The following is a 22,580-nucleotide window of genomic DNA, read 5'->3' as shown; positions in this document are numbered from 1 at the left end:
TCTTTCGGGAGCGGCGAATTCAAAGTTATGTTACGGTAATGACAAAAAAAACATAGGACAACTTTTAGATTGACTTTTTAAAAAAAATGAAAAGTAGAAATTGGGAGTTGCACTAAAAGCATTAATAAGTATGTTTATCAATTGCTAAAAAGCTTTTAAAATTACCATACGGACAGTAACTTAATATTTTATAATGAATTATATGCATATAACGAAGACCTGGGACATCGTATTTTTTAACATCTTTGATACTTTAATTAAGGAAAAAAAATAATTATGTTGGTTTTTTATAAAGTTTTTGGCCAATATTAAGAATAAAAGCATTAATATCTTTCTTTGATCAAAAAAGCGATTTTTAAAATTACTTCAATTTCTTCAGAAATGTTGACACTATTTGGGCATCTGTGTGTAGAATGACCCATCTATCATGTATCTATACATAAAAGTGTCACACATGGCTCACCGTAGATGATTTTTTCAAACAAATGATGGCGATTTCCCGTTCAGTAATAAATTGTTTTTTTGGCATCTGCTTTGAAATAGGCCTATTTGATTTCAGATTATGGAACTTATGTTAATCTACGGGCAAATATCAAGAATCGGGCACTGGGCGATTGTTCTGGTACGCAAGCTTAGCTAGTCGCCTACTTGGCCTAAATTTATGTCGTTACCTACTTACGCAAAGCATCGAATAAAAAATAAGTACTTTAAGTACTTATGTAAAAGGAATGATCATTGCAGCTTATCTAATATCAATGACCATGCTTTCACAGCGTCTCAGGGATTTGTGAAGTGATACGTCACTGTCTTGTGTCATCATGACGTCCTATTTTCTGTGTATGGAGGACAAACCGCACCATAAATAAAAATTGAAATTTTACGATTCGCGGTCACATTAAGGATCCCTTTTTCAACGTCTTCCGCAAATTAGATTTTTGTATATTTTTAATATGTTATTAAGACTTATTGTAGTGTAACTTAAAGCAGAAAAACTTTTTGTAGCAATTTTCGTGAGGTTATTTTGTATATTGACTAGACTATTTAATTGCGATTTCTTTCGTTATGTACGTTTTGCCTGTCCCAGCTTGGCCAGTGATGACAAGTAATGGTCATTAATAGCTGCTTGGAAGGTAAACAATTGATCAGCATCCATTTTCATCGATATGTACTTAAATATTTTCGGGCCTTTCGTGCGTTACCGTTAAGTCAATGACATTCGGAACACGGGAAGAGTTATCGTTCTTAGCATAGATGTCGCTGTGCAGCTAACTTCCGTAGCGTCTACTTGGAACGTTTCATAATATCGTGGTCGCGAGTGACAAATGTTTATTCGTGGGATATATTACGATTCAGCATGCTAATTTATATCAGTTTTCAGATAGAAGGATGTGTATGGAAATGAGAAAAAAAGATAATACCAACAGGTATAGCGATTTTTGATGTAGTAATCGTTTGAATTTCCCAGGTGGTACCTCAATGTAAACAAACGGGAGTTGCTTACCTTCTCCCTTTATATATATAGGGGAAACGAGAGTGAATATAAAATGCTACCGATTCGTGATATTACTTTTATTTTTCGACTGGAGACGTATATAAGGGGTTGTTAACGACAATTAATAAAAGAAATTAAAAAAAAAATAGAAGGGGGGGGGGGGGGGGGGTAGTGCACGGTCCAATCCACAAGCACCTGTGAGTATTTCATGTCGCCTACATGTAAGGCAAGGGTTATGGCTGGGAGTGGGAGGGGGCATATATTTGTCATATTATTTTATTCTGCTCAGGAACTTTAATAACAGATATGATTTAATGCACATATTTAGAAAAGAGAAAGAATGAAACTGTCTATCAAAGTTAAGATATTGTGAAAGTTAATGGAGTTATCTTCTCTTGTTTCTTCTTAATGGAGTTATCTTCCCTTGCTTCTTCATAATGGAGTTATAAATCATCAAATATTATGTAATTAAGAAGATTTATGATCAAAAATGTTATGTAAGTATTTTTATTATTTGAAACAAAAACAGTTTTTGAACTTTTTAAATAAACAAATAGACTCATTAATAGTAAAGTAGTAATTAGTAAACCAAAATCAATGATAAACAGTACATGTAAATTCATTTTGGTATTAATACCAAATGATGAGCTTAAGTTAGTGTATGTTGAATATAACACATAATAGATCCAATAGTATGCAACTGATTATTTTTTGTTCAAATGCCCAAAGGGAGAGTTTCTGTCTGCCCCTTGGCATGGGGATGGGAGGTTGTTTTAAATAAAACATGTATACTAGTCACCATGTTTTAAATTACCTATGAAAAAATAGACATATGACACCTATCTTGTAAGTTAACAAATGTGGGAAAATTATCTTATATCAAAGCCTTGTACATTTTCAATATCAGGTCATGCACTCTATTATGATCTTTATTTTTTTTCTCTTTGAAATGATAAGTTTCATAGTCCTTTTTGAAAAATTTCGGGCAAGAAGGTGGTCGTCATTAAAATAGTATAATTTTTTAACTCCAGAACGAACCTTATAAAATGCATGTATGAGACTCCTCGACAAGTTTGTGTATGAGCTATAGTACTTAGGTGACCGTTAAGGCCTATTGGCCTCTTGTTTTTAAAGTGCATAATTTGTCAAAGTGCGTTTTAACATGCATTAAACGAAACGAAAATGAATAATATAAACGATTGATCATTAAATGTCTGCAAACGAGGTCAGCAGTCTTGGGTAAGGACTAAGGCTCCAAAAATGAACCTTTAAGTGCAAACACGAGACTTCCTGAGTTGTCAGTCAAAGAGCAATTGTGCTCAAATGTCCGTCAAGGCCAATTGGCCTCTTTTTATTGTTTAAAATATTTATAAGATAATATTCTAAACAAATTATATATTACATGAATTACTAGTACGTGAATAATGAACTTCCAAACAATGTTGACGACTTCAGGTGTGAAATGGTTCTATATATTTATTGAAAATAAACAACCAACAGGCATACACTCATTCAAAGGAACAGTTTCTATTACATGTGAAAAATATTTTTTTTAATAACATTATTAATTCTCAAGACTGTTTTCGGCTGTTTAATAGAACTGAAGTGTTTAATTTTGTATACTAGAAAACCTATGAGAATATTTATTACTGGAAAATCAAACAAATGTCTGATAGAGTAAATTGGTAAATTTAACTACAAGTCATTGTTTTGTTTTTTTTAAATAACAATTAGAGTTAGAGTAAATTGAACTCAAAAGTACAAACATTTTGTGAAAACTGCGGACACTTCATTGCCATGTAATTGAACATCCAAAAAATCACATGTACAAAGCACAACACTGCAATGCTCGGGAATTCAATTCTAAATCTTTTGTTGTTGTAAATTGTAAACACGACCAATAAATGGCCGTATAATGTATTTGTAAGTAGATTTAAATTTTTACATTGCACCAGCAGTCAATAATTTTCATACGAGCCATCTTTTGCGTTTCCCTTGAGATGATTGTGATTCATTGAAACGATCCCAGGCTTCTGAAAAAAGTAATTTTTATAAATATTACAAACAATGAAGAATGAGTTGCATACAGAAAAAAACAACTATATATATGATATTAGTTCTTGAAAAAAAAAGCCGTTTTACGCTAGGAATGCAAAAATGGCGGGAAAAGGTAAACTTAATGATGTCATATTTTTAAATTGTGGACACTTTTATTAAAATAAACAAGAGATGTTTGTAAAACACTTATGCCCCCCCCCCCCTCTCTTGGAAACATCCACAAAGAAAATAAACGTAAACTGCAAATAACTGGAATTTTTCTATGTCCAAGGGGTATAACCCCGATCGTACCCAATATCGAACTTGACCTAGATATTATCATGATAAACCTGTATACCAAATTTCATTCCAATATGTTGATTCTCTGCGAAGAAAATGAGCGGAAACTGCAAATAACTGGAGTTTTTCTACGTTTAAGGGCCATAACTCTGTCGAAAATTGCTCGATCGTACCCAGTATCGAACTTGACCTTGATATTATCATGATAAACCTGTGTACCAAAATTTATATTCCAATATGTTGATCCTCTGCGAAGAAAATGAGCGGAAACTGCAAATAATTGGAGTTTTTCTACGTCCAAGGGCCATAACTATGTCAAAAATTGCTCGATCGTACCCAATATCAAACTTGATATAGACATTATCATGATAAACATGTATACCAAATTCCATTTCAATATGTTCATCCTCTGCGAAGACAATGAATAGGAACTGTTAGTGGACCGACCGCCCGATTGACCGACAGACAGCAGCAAAGCAATATGCCCGCCCTTGTTCGAAGGGGGGCATAAAATATGTAAAAACTTCAAATGTGTATTTGTACAAATACAACAAAGAACTAGAGCAAAGCTCGTTGCAAAGCAACGAGTGGGTCTCCCGTTAATGTCGGAAGTAAAGCTGGAAGTTCCTGTAAGAAGCAGAGCTCTTAAACCAGTAACAAGAGAAAGTAAAATAAAAAGATGAAAAAATCGAATTATTCCTGGTACGACTTAACAAAATCCGAATGATTTTAAGTACGACTTAACAAAAACCTTCTTGATTTTAAGCACAACTTAACAAAAAAAAAATCCGAATGTGTCTAAGTAAGACTTAACAATTATTTTTGGTACGAGTTAATTTTACTTTGAACATTACACTATTTTTTAAACCCAGGACGCGGAATCAAAATTTCCGGAAAAATCAATTTTTAAACCCCGATATCTCTGTAATGCGTCGTTCGATTTTCAAACGGATTTCAGTTTCGTATTTAGCATAACCAACGCTACAAACCTCAGAAACATTTTTAATTGAAACGAAAAATTCGAAAAATCGAAAATTTTAAAACACTTCCGGTTTGGACCGGAAGTGACGGAAACTAAATTCCAGCCTTATGTCCAAATAAAAACGATCAATGCTTCAACACTGAAAATTCCAAGTCTCTATCTTGAAGCGTTTTTGAAAAACGCCCTGGACAAAATCACTTTTTTAAAATTTAAAAATTGACGTAACGTAAAAACGGAAGTGACGTTAAAATTGAAAATTTAACATCTTTGAGGGACAGTGATGTTCCATACTCCCTGAAAGTTTCATGTAAATCCGTTGAAAACTTTTTGAGATATTAAGCTTTAAAAAAGTCAGAAAAATAAAGAAAAAGAATTATAATAATAACTAGAGCAAAGCTCGTTGCAAAGCAACGAGTGGGTCTTCCGTTAATGTCAGAAGTAAAGCTGGAAGTTCCTGTCAGAAGCAGAGCTCTTAAACTAACAACAAGAGTAACGAAAATAAAAAGATGAAAAAATCGAATTATTCCTGGTACGAATGATTTTAAGTACGACTTAACAAAAACATTTCCGATTTTAAGAACGACTTAACAAAAAAAATCCGAATGTGTTCAAGTACGACTTAACAATTTTTTTTGGTACGAGTTAATTTTACTTTGAATATTACGCTATTTTTTAAACCAAGGAAGCAGAATCAAAATTTCCGGAAAAATCAATTTTTAAACTCCAATATCTCTGTTATGCATCGCCCGATTTTGAAACGGCTTTCAGTGTTAGATTCAGCTTAATAAGTTCTACAAAACACATATTCGTTTTTGATTTGATCAGAAAATTCATTTTTTCGAAAAATTTGTTTCACTTCCGGTTTCGACCGGAAGTGACAAAATAATTTTTTCTGTACATTTGCCATAAGTCAATCCGCAGATTTACAATCACAGAAAAATTCAAGTCTTTATAAACAACCGTTTACGAGAAAAGTGCTGGACAAAATCACTTTTTGAAAATTTTTAAAATGACGTAACTAGAAACCGGAAGTGACTTAATATCTAAAAGTTTGAAGGCTTCGAAGGACAAGAAATTAAAATAATCCCTGAAAATTTCTTGCAAATTGGTTGAATAGTTTTTGAGATATAAAGCAAAAAAGAAGTCAGAAGGAAAAACAAGAAGAATAATAATAATTAAAAAAAACAATAGAATAACAAGAGGGTCTTCCGTTGAAAACGGAAAACCCTAATAATAAAAAGAAACACTAGAATAACAAGAGGGTCTTCCGTTGGAAACGGAAGACCCTAATAATAAAAAGAAACAATAGAATAACAAGAGGGTCTTCCGTTGGAAACGGAAGACCCTAATTATAGTAAAATGACGATGTTCATTTTAGGGGACCATTTTAAGCCCAAACAATATATATAGTCATTTCTGGATTTTTAAACATCTAAATTAGTTTGTACCATTAGAGATGCATTTGTACGATTTTAATTCGTTTGTACCATAGTTCATAATACGAAGAAAATGAGATTCTACGCCACTATCAAGTGTTAAAAAACATTTAAAAACGAAAAATGATGGATCAGCACATGATCGAAGTTGACAGTAAACATGTTATTTCAGGATTGTATGATGTCGGTTGTCAAGTCAGAGAGCCTGAACCATGCTGAACCAACTTTCGCCCCAAAAACGAGATTTGTTGTATATATTTTTTAAAGCAGTCCATCAACAACTGAAATTACTACCCAATTTATTAAAAAAAAAAACCAAAGTGTGTACTTTGAAGTCACGATTTTTGCATTTTTTTAAGACGGGAAAAGATTTAAATAAGTAACTTCTTACTGTACCAACACTGTACTGAAAAGATATATTCAATAGACTTTAAAAATTATACCTTTCCCCATAAACTTCAATGTTGACTTCAAGATGTGATAACTTTGTTACTATTTAACTTTTGTTCTATTTCAAAGGTGAATAAACCCTTAATCATACTAATGTTTAAACTAACAATATTTGATGTTAAATATGACAGTTATGAATGTAATATCTTGAAGTGAAAGCCAAAGAAGAAATATGATTGAGCCCCAGCATTACATGCATCAAGTCAGCATAATTAACTGATTAGAGTTCGACTGCAAATCCCTTACATTTGAATTGTATCTACATTAAAAAAAACTTTTAATAAGGAATGATAATTGGAAAGAGGAAGTGGAATACACTTGTAGGGTGGCAGTTATTTCAAGAACACTGTTTTAAGTTCTTAGTATTAGATACAGTGAATCTGACAACACAGCTCTGGTATAATAAATTCTAAAATGTGTCATTATGAAAATGTATGAAATAATGTCATTATTTTGATTGTAGATAACTTGCGAGTCACATATGTTGATAAACTTTTTCCACAAAAGGAAATTTAAAGTTTTCCTTTGGTTTGCTACTTTTATGGTGATGAAAATTTAGTGGTTGAACCACTTGATCTGCTTTGAAAGTCACTCCACTTCTCGTCTAGTATACATGATGTACTCACAGAAAGGGTATAAACCCAAATTACACAAAAGTATTTGCTTGGAAAATGCAAGAATTAACATGGAGTGAATCCTACCATATGCATTATATGACAGTGTTGATGTATTGGTAACTGACTGAATGGGTGACTTTCAATAAATACACATTTGTTTGAAATTTTTGTTTGTTTATTGTTTTCCTCCCTCCCTCGTAGGTTTAAGATTTTCATGTGACGTTAAACGTAGAATTAATTTTAAACAACCTAAATTTTCATATTGGAGTCTTAACCCAAATCTGCTGAAACTGCTAAAGATTAACTACATGTTCACTATACATCCATAATAGCCCCGCCCAAGGCCCCCGTGACCCAGGAATCAAAATTTTCACAATGTTTGTAGAGGGCCTCCTGGACAGGTATTAGATTATCTTTACTATTGCTGAGGTTAAAAAGAAAATGTTTAAAGATTTCATACATTTTCATTTTAAGGCCAAATTTGTCCCGCCCTAGGGCTTGAATTTCAGATCATGGGGCCTTGAATTTCACAACTGTGGTAAAGGGCTTCACAAACATCATAACCAACCAATCAGTTTTTATCCAAACATGTGTGGAAGTAGGTAGGATTTTCAGAAACAGTGCCTTTTTATGCCTTTTTGGCCCTGACCATAACAAGAGGCTCATGGGCCACATTGTTCACCCGAGGAACAATATGTATGATGAAATTAGCTCAATGGAGTCATAATACAACTATGTGGACAATGTGGTATAATACATGTAGATCCAGTAATACATGTAGATCCAGTAAAAATAAAAATTTATGTTTTTTACCGTGGATATTTTTATGGTAATAATCAAGATGATTTTATCAATGATTTTATAGCCATATCACATGTTGATCATTGCAATTCTCAAAATGATTATAAACAATTGTTTACATTTGGGATATAAACCTACATCAAACTATGAACCCCCCTTGTAAGGCCTAAGAATCGTCCAGGGGCCAAAGTCTAAACAATTTTAAAGAAATAAGCAAAATTTAAAAATAAATGGTTTCTAAAAAACAGATTTTCTCTTTTTATTTTTATGGTTTTTTTTTTGCCCTCCCCTTTACGCTGTGACCCAATCCTAACACCGGGGATCATGATTTGAAGAAACCTTGAGTCTACATGTACCCTACCTGAGGATGCATCCACACAAGTTTCAGCTTTTCTGGCCAATTGGTTTCCCTTTGATTCTCTTTAATTAAAGATTTTTCTATATATATTCCTCGGAAAAAATTGATCCTCATTGTGGCCCCACCCTACCCCTGGGGGTCATGATTTTAAGAATTTTGAATTAACACCACCTGAGGTTGCTTTTACATAAGTTTTAGTTTTCTGTCTGATTAGGTTTCAAGAACATTCTTAAAGATATACTCTATATATTAGAAACACCCCCTCCCATTGCGGCCCTACCCTACCCCAAGGGGTCATGATTTTCACAACTTTGATTCTACACCACAGAGGATGCTTTTACATAAGTTTCAGATTTCCCGGGTGAAAAGTCTCTGAAAGAGAGATTTTAAACGTTTTACTCTACATACATTTCCTAGGTAAAAGATAAACCCCTTATGTTGGCCCTACCTTACCCATGGGTGTCATGTTTTTTAGAACTTTGAATTTACACTACCTGAGGATGCTTCCACACAAATTTTTCAAACATTTTCATTAATTCCTAATTTTTCCCCTCGCAAAAATGCGTGGTTCTTAATTTTTAAAACCTTGAATTCCATTTACCCAAGGGTGCCAAGTTTTGTTGAAATTAGTCCAGTAGTTCTGGCAAAGATGTTGAAAATGTGAAAAGTTTACAGACGGACAGACAGAAAGACGACAGACAAAATGTGATCAGAAATGCTCACATGAGCTTTCAGCGTCAGGTCACTGACTTAAGCAAGTTTGACAGCTTATCAGAAATAATCTAATGATGCATTTGACTGGAAAATTTTCACATTAATAAACATTAACCTGTTTTACTTCTTGGTAAAATTTTAATGGTTTATCTTTTTTCCCGAGGGAAAGCAAATGTTTCAATAATAAAATAAAATAAAATTAATGTTCTGAGTTTCTACGTGTCATTTATAAATTTAAAAAAGATGTCATGGATACGTACGTAATACATTCAAAGTTCTTTTACCGCACGTCAGAAAGGCCAGATAGGCTGAGATTGCAATGAAAATATGTTAGTTTCAATACATACCCAATTTCATTTTTCTCCTCTGTGCATCCATCTCGGAAAGAAGACCTGATGGTATACCATCTCTTGATTTTCTGTAAAGTAGGGCGATTGTATTAAATAACAAGAGACACATGGAGCTTAAGCAACTATATCCATAATAAAATCAGCTATTTATCGTCATTTACAAAATACTTGAACATAATATTAAAATAGATCCTGTATAAAAAATATCAATTTTTCAAGTTAATCGATAAAACATTGAGGTCCTTTTGTTACATGATGGTTTTATACTAACATCACACATTAAACGTTGCGTTTCTCAGAAAGATCTTTAATAATTGTTTATTGAAATATTAAACTACATCAAACTCTGAAACCCCTGTTGGGTCCAAAAATTGTCCAGGGACAGACACACGGACGCCAGACAAAAAGTGATCAGAAAAGCTAACTTGAAATATCAACTCAGGTGAGCTGAATCATTCATTATTATGAGTGTGAGATAGTGAAATTCCACCGGAAAGACAAGATTCACGGTCTAGGACCAGACTCTGTTGAGTCCTAGACCATGAATCTTGGCACCCAGGGAAATTACACTATACCATATGAGTATATAATGGATGATTATTTTCTCGCATTTAACATTAAAAAACGATGACTGAAAATCCTCTGTTATGATGTTCAAAAGATTACTTTCGGTTTATCCCTCCGTGTGCTTTAAAAAGTGCAAGTAAAAATGATAGAATACAATAATTTCATTAATGAAAATATGATAAATTGTAATTCATTAAGCAAAACAATTACTTAATGGATACTTTCAATCAATCATTATGCGTTTCTCTAGAGTAAGCAGTGTGTGTTTACGTTTCAAAGCGGCGTAGTAATATGTACAGTGTAAGACAAACAAATCTCTCACTGGACAAACCGATATCACACTAGTAAGAATGCGAGAAGAAAAAAACCAGAATAATTAGGTACAAAATCATTACATACATGTAAAAACTGAATTTAAAGACTTTATTATCACCTTTCTAATGCATGTATTCATTTGATTAAATTTGGTCATTATGGTTCAGTATATAAAGTGAAAATACAACGGTATAGGACGTGAACTAGAACTAGTAATTCATATGTTTTATTACTCAAGATATAAGAGGGTGATTGTAAGTAATACTACCTTAGGGAGAGCTATAGAGTACAATATTCTTTTTCTCTTACAAGAGCATTTCGACTTCGATCGAAAAAAATATGTTTTTGTTCATTTTTATTCTTTATAGATTTTGTCATCGTTGTTCTAAAACAGATTATTCAAAATAACATTAGGTCAAGTTCAATTTTGGATACAATCAAGCATTTGGTGACTAAATTATGTGCCTTGGACGTAGTCAAATTCCAATTATTTGCAGTTTAGGTTCATTTACTTCGCAGATGTTTCCAAGAGAGGGGGCATATGTGTTTTACGAACATATCTTGTTTCGTCAAGTTTGCAAAGTAATTCACCATTATGACAAGGGGTGTGCGCTCGTCGTATTTTACGGTAAACAGGCTGTAAAGAACCAATGTCTTACGTAAAATAACATTCATAGAGTATTGAACACTGTCTTTCTATATTTTTCCCAAGAATTATACCGTTGCAAATCAGTCAGAAATTGATTAAGGTTGTTCAGTGGCATTGAAAACGATTCCTCTCTGAAATAAAAAAAAAAAGTTTGTGAAGAAGTAATAAAATATAATTTTTTTTCATATTAAAGAAAACCCTTGATAGTATAAGGTTAAAAGGCCCCTGTTCATCATTACATAAGGCTAATTCCTTTTTAAAATGAAATTTTTTCGCGCAAGTTTTCACCTTTTCCATGGTTGATTCTAAAAATTCTTGTGCAGTATATGTTAGGCGGTGTTAGTTTTTAATTCCTCGTAATTACAGAGATAACGCGAGCCGAACATTTCCTTCAAACTAGGGTAAAGCTAATTAAGCTATATTTTGCGATTAGGGTAAAGTATTTCTGTGACTAGGGTAGACTAACTTGTTTAACATTTAAATATTTACATAATTTGACTTCGTAACTGCTTTTTCATAGGTTGACTTTGTAACTGCTTTAAACAATTAGTAATATTGAAATAGACTTTTTTCGATATCCATCACTGCTACTGTCGTTTAAGGTCTTGCACTACATCAGTTTTTGATGACGCAGTACACAAAAAAATACACTTCGTAAAACGTATTTCCGGGAACGGTTGTTTTTGTCGGGGACGAATTGTATAGGTACAGCTCTTTTAAAAAAGAGGAAGAAAACTATTGTAAGAGATCTTAATCTTTAAAACGTTTTTGAAAGGGAGATATTGATTACGAAAAAAAGAACAAAGTTACATTGAGAGCAACAAGACGACAATGAAATATGGACACGCCCACGGAGTCGGCAAACAGAAATGTGTGTTTACCAACTTTAGGTGACATTACGGATGGACAGCTTGAGAATATAAGTAAAGAACATTGTTATAGCAGAGGTATGATGTGTATATAAAATAAGTTTGAAATTTTAAATAATTATAGGCACAAAGAACATTGCATTAGTTTATCATAACATTTGATACATTCAGAGAAAACCATGAAATTTACATTTTGCTAAAATTCTATCTAGGTCTAAAACATAAATACTTGGAACTACATGATGATGTTGATGGTCAACAAGAACATAACCAGTCTTTGTCACCAGGTAAATTAACTACTTTTGAATGCACCGTGATTTTTGCAATTACTGAGTATAAATTATGATAGACAACTAAATGAATTAAATGGCCAACTGAAATTCGATCTGACTGAATATTGATTTATATCATAGCATATGATTGCTTTGATGACAACTATGAGGCATGTCAATCAGAGATTGAAAGTGAAAAAGATGAGGATGAGGAAGAAGAGGAGGGGGCTCTTGGAGGTCGCAGGAATGTAGAGTTGAGTGTTTTGGCTGCAGAATTAGATGAAGGCTGCAGTAATTGCTCTACAGAGCTAAAACTTTCATCCTGTGTTGGAGGAACCAGATATGGCCTAGGTATCTAAGACATTAATTAGTTTTCCTCCTATTTATAATTATCTGAATAGATGACAATATATCATTTAATTTAAAATATATCAATCTTTAAAATTATAAGAGAGGGTAGATAACTTACAGTTTCAAAATACACAAGTTGTTGAACATTTCTTTTATTATAGGCAGTCTCCTCAAAATCCATTGCAATAATTGCAATGAAATTAATAATGTACCTACTGGCAAGAGACATGGTCAAAATACATGGGATATTAATACCAAATTGGGTGCAGGTATTATATTAACTCTATTGATTGATACATAATTGTTAAATTATAAAACATGAAAGAAAATTAATAATGGATTTCTAATATCAAATCTTGAAAAAAAAATATATTTTCATTGCAGCTGTGGTATTTTGTGGACTTGGAGAAATGACCGTTAACAATTTCCTTGCTGCTTTGAATATTCCCACTGTAACTTCTGTAACTTTTAAGAGACGAGAGAGGGAGGTTGGCAGTATTTTTGAAGCTGTTGCAAATGAGACTTGTAATGAAGCCCTTGCCGAGGAGAAAAAAAGGTTCAGTAGAAATGTTTTTTTACTGATTTATTTCAACATATGATATTCTTTTAGTGACTTGATAGGTTAAAGATTATTTATAAATTGATACAAATTTCAACATAGATCACAAGATGCCGAAAAATTTTCTGTGTCCTTTGATGCTGGATGGCAGACTAGAGGTAGCGGTCGAAACTATGCAAGTTTGTCAGGTAACATCCATCATTCATTTTTTATATTTTGCATAATTATTCAAGCATCCCAATGCTACATAAAACCTAACAGTATAGCAGTTTTTGTATTTAAAACAAAGTAGTTCCCTTAAGGGGAGATAATAAACAGTCTTGTAAGTAGGAAATACATGTACATGTATACTGTTGGACTTACTGGTATTGAAATATAGCAATAAGACAAAGTGTTGTTGCTTTTTAAGGGCATGCGAGTATGATTGGAGAGAAGACAGGAAAAATTCTTTCATATGCTGTTCGGTGCAAGAAATGCAGGTAGGGCTTTTAGTGTGCTCTCTTCTCTTCTCCCCCTCCCTCCCTCTCTCTCTCTCTCTCTCTTGAATTTAGATGTAATCAGATAAAAACATGTACTGATAAATTGATTTCTTTAAAATACAGATTCTGTGATAAAGCACCATTATCAGCAGAAGTGAATAAACATGATTGTAGAAGAAATTGGGAAAAATCCTCAAAGGCAATGGAACCAGATATGGCTTTAGAAATGTTGCATGACTTAAAAGCGCGTGACTTCCATGTAAAACATCTTATAATGGATAATGACTCAACAACCTTAGCCAAGGCAAAAATGTCTTTTGATCCAAATATCCAAAAAATTTCGGATTTTAATCATACAAAAAAAAATCTGGCAGTAAACTCTATGACATCAAAAAGGAGAAAAAGTATCCTCTTCTAGGTCCAAAATCCATTCAACATTTACTAAAATGTTTTACATATGCTGTTAAATCCAACGAAGACACAGACACTTTAAAGAGAAATTTAGACTCTATTCCTCTCCATGTATTTGGAAACCACAAGAAATGTGAAAAAAAGTGGTGTAAATATCTACAGGACCCAGAAAATTATAAACCCATAAATTTACCATATGGAAAATATCTTTCTGGAGTGGATTTACTCAAAGATTTACAGCATCTGTTCAGTGATTTAGCAAAAAATGCAAGTAAACTTTCCAATATTGGAAGCACTCAGGCAAATGAAAACTTCAACAAAGTAGTGGCCTGCAAAAATCCCAAAGCATTATATTACAGTGGATCTGAGAGCACATCCTTTAGAGTAGCAGCTGCTGTTGCACATAAGAATATTGGACATCTGATAATTGGAAAGGTATATCAGATGTTACATAGAATAATTATATAATACTATAGTATATATCATTATAACAGCTAGTTACAAAATAAGAAATGTATGCATGTAATATGTATATGAAATGTAAGTATTGCTCTCTGTATATTTAATTTTATTTTTCATCAGGTTTACGATACTTTGATGCTCTCGCCAGGGATGCACACAAATGTACATGAAAGGAGGGTTTCTCGAAAGAGAGAAAAAGAAAAATTGCGACAAAGCACTGTTGAGTGCAAAAGACGAAGACATGAACTAAAGAAATTGAAATCAAGCCAAGTAAGTTGAATTGTTCTAATTTTTTCTTGTTAAGTGTAAAGATTTAATTTCTTTTTGCAATCAATTAACATTGTTATATTTCAAACGATCCATTAGCAATGTCAAATTAACTCACATTGTAAAATTTTATCAATAGATATCAACTTCAGAAATAAAAGAAGGGAAAACCTATGAATCAGGTGTTGGATTGTCTTGTGCTGATGCTGAAATAGAAGAAATCCCAGATTGCACCCCTGCTTCCAAACCTGTTTCAGTGCCTACCCATACAGACTCAAACCTTCTTTATTTTGACTTGGAAACAACTGGACTAGGTTTGAACAATCATTTGTTTTAACACTGGAAATGACATTTCATGAATGAATCATGCAGACATATTTTACTTATTATTATATGTTCACTGCATTAAAATAATACATGTATTTTATTGTTATTGGGCACTTACAGTAAAACAAAATTTTATCAGCACATGTGAGCAGTTTGCTTTAAGTAACATTGGTTTTTTTTACATTATTTATTGTTAAAATTTAATTCAAGGAAGCATAGCTCATATACTACATTTTAATTAATTTATTTCATAGGTACATCAGCAGAAATAACACAGCTTGCTTGCATATTTGAAGAAGAAACCTTTAATAGGTACGTTCTTCCCAAATCCCCCATTTCTGCCAAAGCAACCGCAGTTACAGGTCTCCATGTTGCCAGTGGACAATTGTTTTACCAACAAACAAAAGTGAACTCAGTTGACATTCAGACTTGTTTGACAGAGTTTAATATATGGCTGAAAAATTTTCCAAATCCTATCCTAGTTTGTCATAACGGAAAGGTATTTGATTCTGTAATTCTAATGAGATCTGTTATGCAGTATCCAGAGAGTGGACTAAAATCAACAATTGCTGGATTTGTTGACAGTCTTCATGTATTTAGAGAAATATTGCCAGAACAACACTCCTATAAACTACAGACACTGGTACAAGATACTATGGGACTGGCTTTCAATGCCCATTCAGCATTGGAGGATGTTAAGGCCTTACAATCTTTGGTTCTACATCATAAAGTTTCATATGAAATTATGCTGAAGCACAGTTTTGGTGTAGACTTTATCATTTCCTCCATTGAGAGCAAGAGTAAAACTAATGAATTGATTGCTACACTAGCTCCCCTTTCTTCATGCATATCTCCCTACATGCTTAAAAAAATTGCCTTGTCTGGACTGTCTTATGACCATCTTAGACTTGCTATTGAAAGGGGTGGTGCTGATGGTTTAAAGATGGTTTTAGGAGAAAAGACTGAGCAGGGCACTGTTAGGGTAACAAAAAACAAAACTGTAGTTGGAAAAATTTATGATCACTTTTGCTAAACTTACTTTGATAGTTAAGGCTTGTTCTGAACATTGATTTTAATAATATATGTAGAATTTATTAACGTATACATATTTTTTAATTTGTTCCATAAATTTTTAGATGTATTATACAATTGCAGATTTTAACATGTTTAGTGACATCGTTGAGGAAAAACACACTATTTGTAAGTATGTCGATCATGTTGGTTTGAAAAGCTTGTGTTTCTATAGCGTATCAACTTGATGTTCATCATGTAAGTTTTATGTGTGGTGTACTGTTTGTGTTCTTTGTGTCTGTGTCTGTAGTACATGTAGTTGCATGCAAGCTTTTTAAATATAAAATATATATCAGTATTATTATAATTCCTATTTTTCTTTTGTATTGTCCTTTTTTTCTGTTGTATTGTCCATTGCATGCATTTGTGTGTAAATTTATGTGAGTTTTTTTTTAGAATAAAATTTTCTTTAATAATTTATTAACTCATATTATTGATCCTTCATTGTACAATAGTTTGCAAAGAGTACTTGCTGAAATATGTAAGTAAATTTCTTTTAATGTGTAAAGGATATATATATATATATATATATATATATATATATATATATATATATATATATATATATATTGTTTTCTTTTCTATTTTCTATTACAATCAAAAGGTTTATATATATATATATTGTTTTATTTTCTATTACAATCAAAAGGTTTAATTTCTAAATTCAATTACCAGTAATTTTCAGTCATATACTTTTGATTTATATTCTAATAATTAAACAAAAAATGCAGCAAATTTACATCATTTCAAACAAAGTATTGAAAATAGTATGTTTTAGACATGAAAAAGTCCCATGGTGATTCAGTCCGTAGAATTAGGAAAGATAACTCTTACAAGTGGATCTTTCATACCATATTATTTTTTGAAAAATTATTTCAATTATTTGTAACATTTTTCATTCAATTTTTCATATTGTATTCATTTTGTTACACTTCTTTACTATTTTTAACAAAATTTCTAAATTATTCATTCACAGATTAAGAAGATACGAACATTGATTGTTTTGAGGAAAAACACAAATAATTTTAATAAAAATATATTTGAATGATATGAGGTGTTGTATTTTTTTTTTAAGTGTCTTAGGAAATGATCTATCTTTTGAAACAATTACTTCTTCTATTTTATTGACTATGTACTGGAAATATTTTTTAGAATGAAAATCACAAAAAACATTAAAAAATTATTTTAAAATACGCAAGATATTACTATCATCACATGGATATTTGATATCTGTCTAACTATTGGTACTGTAATGAAAAATGAAATAACATTTTGGTGTAGTGAAGTACCTTAAGACTGTTTGAACTAGATATATTTTTAAGGTATTGGAAGCACATTTGAGACTGAGGTCTCGGGAATATCCGTTATGACCTCGGTACATTACGGAGATTGGAATAAATTTTCAAAATGCATGTCGAAATATTTTTATATAACATGATAAACAATAGAAATCAACAATGTATGCATAAAGTAACGCAATATGCCGTGGTATGCATTATTCTTTTTCCCATGGCGCATTTGTGTAATTAACGATGACGTGAAGAAAAAAAAAACATACTTTATAGAGTAAAGTTTGCGGTGCGTTTACGTATTCAAACATAATATAGGTCGTCATAAAAATTGATTTCGGAGATTGTCTTTGCTTTGCATAATTTGAATTTGGATATTCGAGCGATTGCATGACCCTATTTAATGAGTTCGTTTTTTATATCTAGTTTCATCAATGTGCATTCAAAAATTATACATACATAATGTTACAATGTACATCTTTATTTTTCATCTACATTTATTATATTAACATATGAATTGTTATTCGAACGTTTGTTAAATTTCTTAGTATGGAAGAAACGCATCACATCGTGCTTTAGTATTTGGAAATATAACATACGAATATTTTTTTTTAACTACAGACCCTAAAATCTACTACTTTACCACATGCTTGCTAAACGGCGGTTCAACCGAAGCGCTTAACAGTTTTCACGAAACGCTGCACGCTTTGCCCGACGCTAAACGGTTTGCAAATCGCTTTTGAAAATTATTCACATTATTAATATTTTTAAGGGGTGTCCATGTTGTAAATTTTGCTGGGTGGTGTAAATACGTTGTTAATTTTTTATTTACACACACCGAGAATAAAATTCAAAATTAACTACATGACGGGGGATGCTATGCAATCAAATGATTATTTTTTTCTTTGATCATTCTAACCGCGTTGAAGAATATTTTCCGAACATAAAACCAGCAAAAATTCAAATCTACTAGAAGATACGCATAACGAAATAAAAATGAAGTTTCCGCAGGGTATCACTGCTTTATGATTTCCTTTTTTTAAATCCTAAACATTGTTATGGAGAGAACAAAATAAATGATTTAGATTTCAGACCCAAAATCTGGCTGTATAACGGCGTATATTTTCAGGCTTAATTGCTTGGACAAATATATTGTAATTATTGTAATTAACCATCTTGTTATTATCCGTTAAGAGGGTTGATAAGAGTAAATAATTCGCATTTCATAGAATATGAACAGAATATTTTTCATTATTTTGTAGTTGTTGAATTTTGTATCATTCCAAATGGTACTATACAGCTTTAAAATCAATTAAACCCAATGAAATCAAATACCCAAAATTTGATAAACAGGTTCTGGCAGTTGACCGATGTCTGAGGTTATGTATGATAACTGTATCCAATCATGCATTTTACAACATCACATTGTCACTTACAGTTGATTCGGGTTGCCTATGGAAGTCATTATGATAATTTGTTTACCATATAAAACATGTTGACGGATTGCGTATTCGAATATTGTACCGATACGGAAACGTTATGGGCATTCTTCATAGGCAGCCTCCGTCTCACAACTCTCTTATTATTTTGTTTGTTGAAAAAGAATACAAGTTTGCTGAAAGAAGTAATAGTACAGTGTTTATTGTTTTCTATGAGTTAAATATTCGTAATGAATTCTCAATAACCTGATGAAACGTTTTACACGGTTCTCGCACACATTCCTCGTAAGGCTTTACGCGCCTGATGTGACTCGCATTCCACGACTTCGAATCGCTGTAATGGTAACAAATATTTCTTCGTGCAGACAGTTTGCTGAATAAAAGCTAAAAATTTAAATGTTTAACTCTCAAATTACAAGTTTTAATCATAAAGTAATAGACAAAAATCGTTAGTGTACGTGATTGCGAGGAAGGGAGTTAAAATTGCGTGACTTCGACATGGTCATTGTAGAAAAGTGAAAAAATATGTTCCTAGCGTTATAATTAATGAATTGAAATATGTTGGCAATCTTTATTTATTAGATATTAATCATGTATACATATGTCTTTGTCAAATAGCAAAACGTGTAATTAAATAGTGTATTTTTCAGTGTTGTTGTGTATTACGCAATGGGTTATAGATCTAGAAGAGTACGTTTGTAATCTACAAATATAAATACAAATACATGTATGCTCTCTATAAGAAATTCCTTAAAGCGTTACCCTAATAACGTTTAAAGTTTTAAAAATCTTTACCCTAGTCATGAACTTGCTTTACACAGTCATAGTAAAAAAAATTCCCTGCTTTTTCGCTTTTGTAAGGAAAGATTCTGCAAATGTTTTGCAATGGTTTCGTTTATACACTTCAAATCGTGTAAAGTATATTTATTTCGTCATACATGTACTACATGTACCCCAACAAATGCTTAATCTTGTGTAAACAAATCGAAGCTTGCTTCCCTATCGCCATCTTTGATTAGGTTAAAGTGCGTTACCATAGTCCGTTTCTACACAGTGTCATTGTAGTGTTATTTTTCACTTTAAAAAAACTAACAAATTGACATTTTTTTCGGATTCATTGCCTTTGATTATTATTTCAATGATTAACAAAAACATTCAAACTCTTCCACAAATATTTAGATTTACAGAATTTTATAAATACTACAAATAAATTAACTCTTTGCAAATTTGAATATTCATAAAGGGCAGTGTATATTATTAAATAAAAGAGGAAGATTTTGAACAACTGTTTTTAAGATATATTCCAGTTCAAATCCTCTATCAATTTTCCAAACTCTACCAAGTGTTGATTCAATTTTACCAGAAAACTGAACGATGATAACACTACACACACGTAAGCATTAATATTCTAAACTACTTATATTGACCTTGATCTGCTGATGTTAAATATATATTTGATATTAATGAAATAAAAAATTATGTATGTTTTTATTGTTTTTCTTCTGCATTGGTCATGTGCTTATCAAAAATAATGCGTCATAAATCCAAAAGAAAAATACGCTAAATGATATTGACTTACAGATACAATTTTAACTTTAATATGATAGTGCCACCAAACATGTTTAAGCGGAACACATCAATAGAAAAAAATATTCGCAATTTCATATCTTTTGAATCAAGTCTATTTTGTTTGTGCTTAATTCTTATCAAAAAGTAATGCCAATATAAATTGATTTTATTTGTTGTGATTTGAACACATTTAACTATTGGCATTAAGTTTCATAACAATCCAATATTGAAAAGTCAAGCCCTGAATAAAGAACATTTTAACACGTACAATGTAGACTGCCATGTAAACGAATCAGTGATAAAACAACTTAACAATGTTGTAAGACATGCTGGACAACGCTTTACCTTTGCAAGTCGGTTTCGAGTGGAAGCTTGTTGAAGAATTCCGAGTCATATTGCCTACAATGATAAGGGTAATAACCAGTTTGTGTTTAACTAACATAATTAGTGCATGTGCACTTGATGCCGTATTTGACTGCATTTTACTTTCAACACAATATCACATATTGGTATATTAAAATACAATAATATTTTACAATATATTTTCCTCAAGAGGTATATTTAACACCTAAAAAATAAAGTTTGTTTTAAGTGTGAATGAAAAAAGGCGAAGCGCATCGGGACGGGTCTTGAAAAAAAAAGATTTATTTTTTTTATTGTATTCGAAAAAGTCTCAAAACATCGTATTCATAGCCAAGTTCCGCTGGATTTTCAAGTACTATAAATCAATACTTAGCATATATACATATTACATGTATGTGTCTTTCTTCACAGAAAGAATTATAAAAATGATAGAAGTCAATTTGATGCACACGGACACCTCTGAACTTAAACATGACGACGTTTGCCCCCCCCCCCCTAAAAAAAACCTCTCAAAATACTTGCATTAGTGTACCTGGTCGAACCTTTGGTATTTCAAAATGAGTAAGATGATGTCTGTAAACTAGAAATGAATTTTAACTCATCAGTTATTGTCGTGAAATTAATTAAAAATATTCATTTTTGATAAACCACCCCCCCCCCACCCACACCCTATCTTTCAAAGTAGGCTTTTATTTGAAATATTAACTGTTAAAAAAATTATAGTTAAATTTGACCTGAAGAACAATATGATATAAAAAAAAAGATGCTATGACCACGCACTACACCATTTCCGGTTTGATATATGATGCACGTATATGTGAATAAGGTTTGACATTTAACACAATAGATGGTGCTTAAATGAAGATTTCATATATTCATTTGAAACAATAAAACACATACAGACTACAGTCAAAAGCCGAAAGTTTAATTTTTCACTCAGCTGCAGGGAAAAGAAATTTTACCTCATACAATCAACGTCAGTTTAGATTTTCATCTGCCTGCTTCTCCATATGTCAAACCAGTTACTTTTTAATTTCAAAAATTGATTTTAAATAATAGTTTTAGAAAAAAAACCCACAATTAAGGCAAAAAAGTATATGCCAAACATATGTACACAAAAATAAAATAAAATACAAAGCTCTTTTTGTGGGTAAAAAATTATTTACCGCACTTGCGCGGGCTTTTATTTCTAGTTTGTAATGTAAAAAAAAAAGAAAACATCGTTAATTTTAGCTGTTAGGTACATGTATCCCAGAAATAGTAATATTTATTTAAAGTTTTTGCATTAGCATAAGTGAAATGATAATGTATGTACTTACAAATCCGGCAAGAACTTGCAGATTCCTGATGTCAAAACACAGGCAAATGTCAAAGCTATATAGATTAGTTTTGTCATCTTTTCTGAAAATAAATGTGACAAGAGATGTTTGTGAAACACTTATGCCTGCCTCCCTCCCTTGGATATACATTATAGAGTGCACAAGCCTTTATTATAGGCAGTGTACATTATAGGTAAAATAATGGAAATGATATTGAAATAACCTTTCGAACTTAAAGGGGCATGGTCACGATTCGGGTCAAATTTTATTTTCTTCTTTTATTTTACACTATGCTTTAGGAATGCATTTCGAATAATCATATGAAATTTGAGTCAGACATAGAGCCATAAGCAAGATACAGAGCTCACAATCATTGTAAACAAGACTCGTGTCCTGTTTTTGTTAACATACGTTCAATACACCATTAAAATATCTTTTCCAAGCAGCTTTTGTCTAGCTTGTTAT

At 31.9% G+C, this 22,580-nt stretch overlaps 1 protein-coding gene and 1 long non-coding RNA gene across 2 annotated transcripts; one reads left to right on the top strand and one right to left on the bottom strand.

Annotated features, from left to right (window-relative positions):
- Positions 1–3,015: 3,015 nt before the first annotated feature.
- Positions 3,016–22,197, bottom strand: LOC105338092 (uncharacterized). The gene is made up of 5 exons (XR_010714172.1): positions 22,116–22,197; positions 20,779–20,832; positions 11,140–11,199; positions 9,535–9,605; positions 3,016–3,525 (listed from the first exon to the last, which is right to left on the bottom strand). It is a non-coding gene; the product is annotated as an uncharacterized lncRNA (long non-coding RNA).
- On the top strand, positions 11,871–14,741 carry LOC136269746 (uncharacterized). Its single transcript, XM_066085160.1, has 9 exons — positions 11,871–12,015; positions 12,150–12,224; positions 12,351–12,560; positions 12,722–12,829; positions 12,945–13,116; positions 13,222–13,307; positions 13,529–13,598; positions 13,722–14,444; positions 14,592–14,741. Exons 1-8 carry the CDS (start codon positions 11,907–11,909, stop codon positions 14,014–14,016), a joined length of 1,125 nt encoding a protein of 374 aa, XP_065941232.1. The 5' UTR covers positions 11,871–11,906; the 3' UTR covers positions 14,017–14,444; positions 14,592–14,741.
- Positions 22,198–22,580: the final 383 nt, after the last annotated feature.

The sequence above is a fragment of the Magallana gigas genome, chromosome 5, assembly GCF_963853765.1.
Source record: "Magallana gigas chromosome 5, xbMagGiga1.1, whole genome shotgun sequence".
In the NCBI taxonomy this organism is placed as follows: Eukaryota; Metazoa; Mollusca; class Bivalvia; order Ostreida; family Ostreidae; genus Magallana; species Magallana gigas.
This window is presented reverse-complemented; position numbering and strand designations above follow the sequence as displayed.

Coding starts and splice junctions, on each gene's coding strand:
- LOC136269746 (XM_066085160.1), top strand. CDS start 11,907: ATGGACACGCCCACGGAGTCGGCAAACAGAAATGTGTGTTTACCAACT. Junction 12,225..12,350: donor TAACCAGTCTTTGTCACCAG/GTAAATTAACTA, acceptor TTTATATCATAG/CATATGATTGCTTTGATGAC. Junction 13,308..13,528: donor AAACTATGCAAGTTTGTCAG/GTAACATCCATC, acceptor TTGCTTTTTAAG/GGCATGCGAGTATGATTGGA.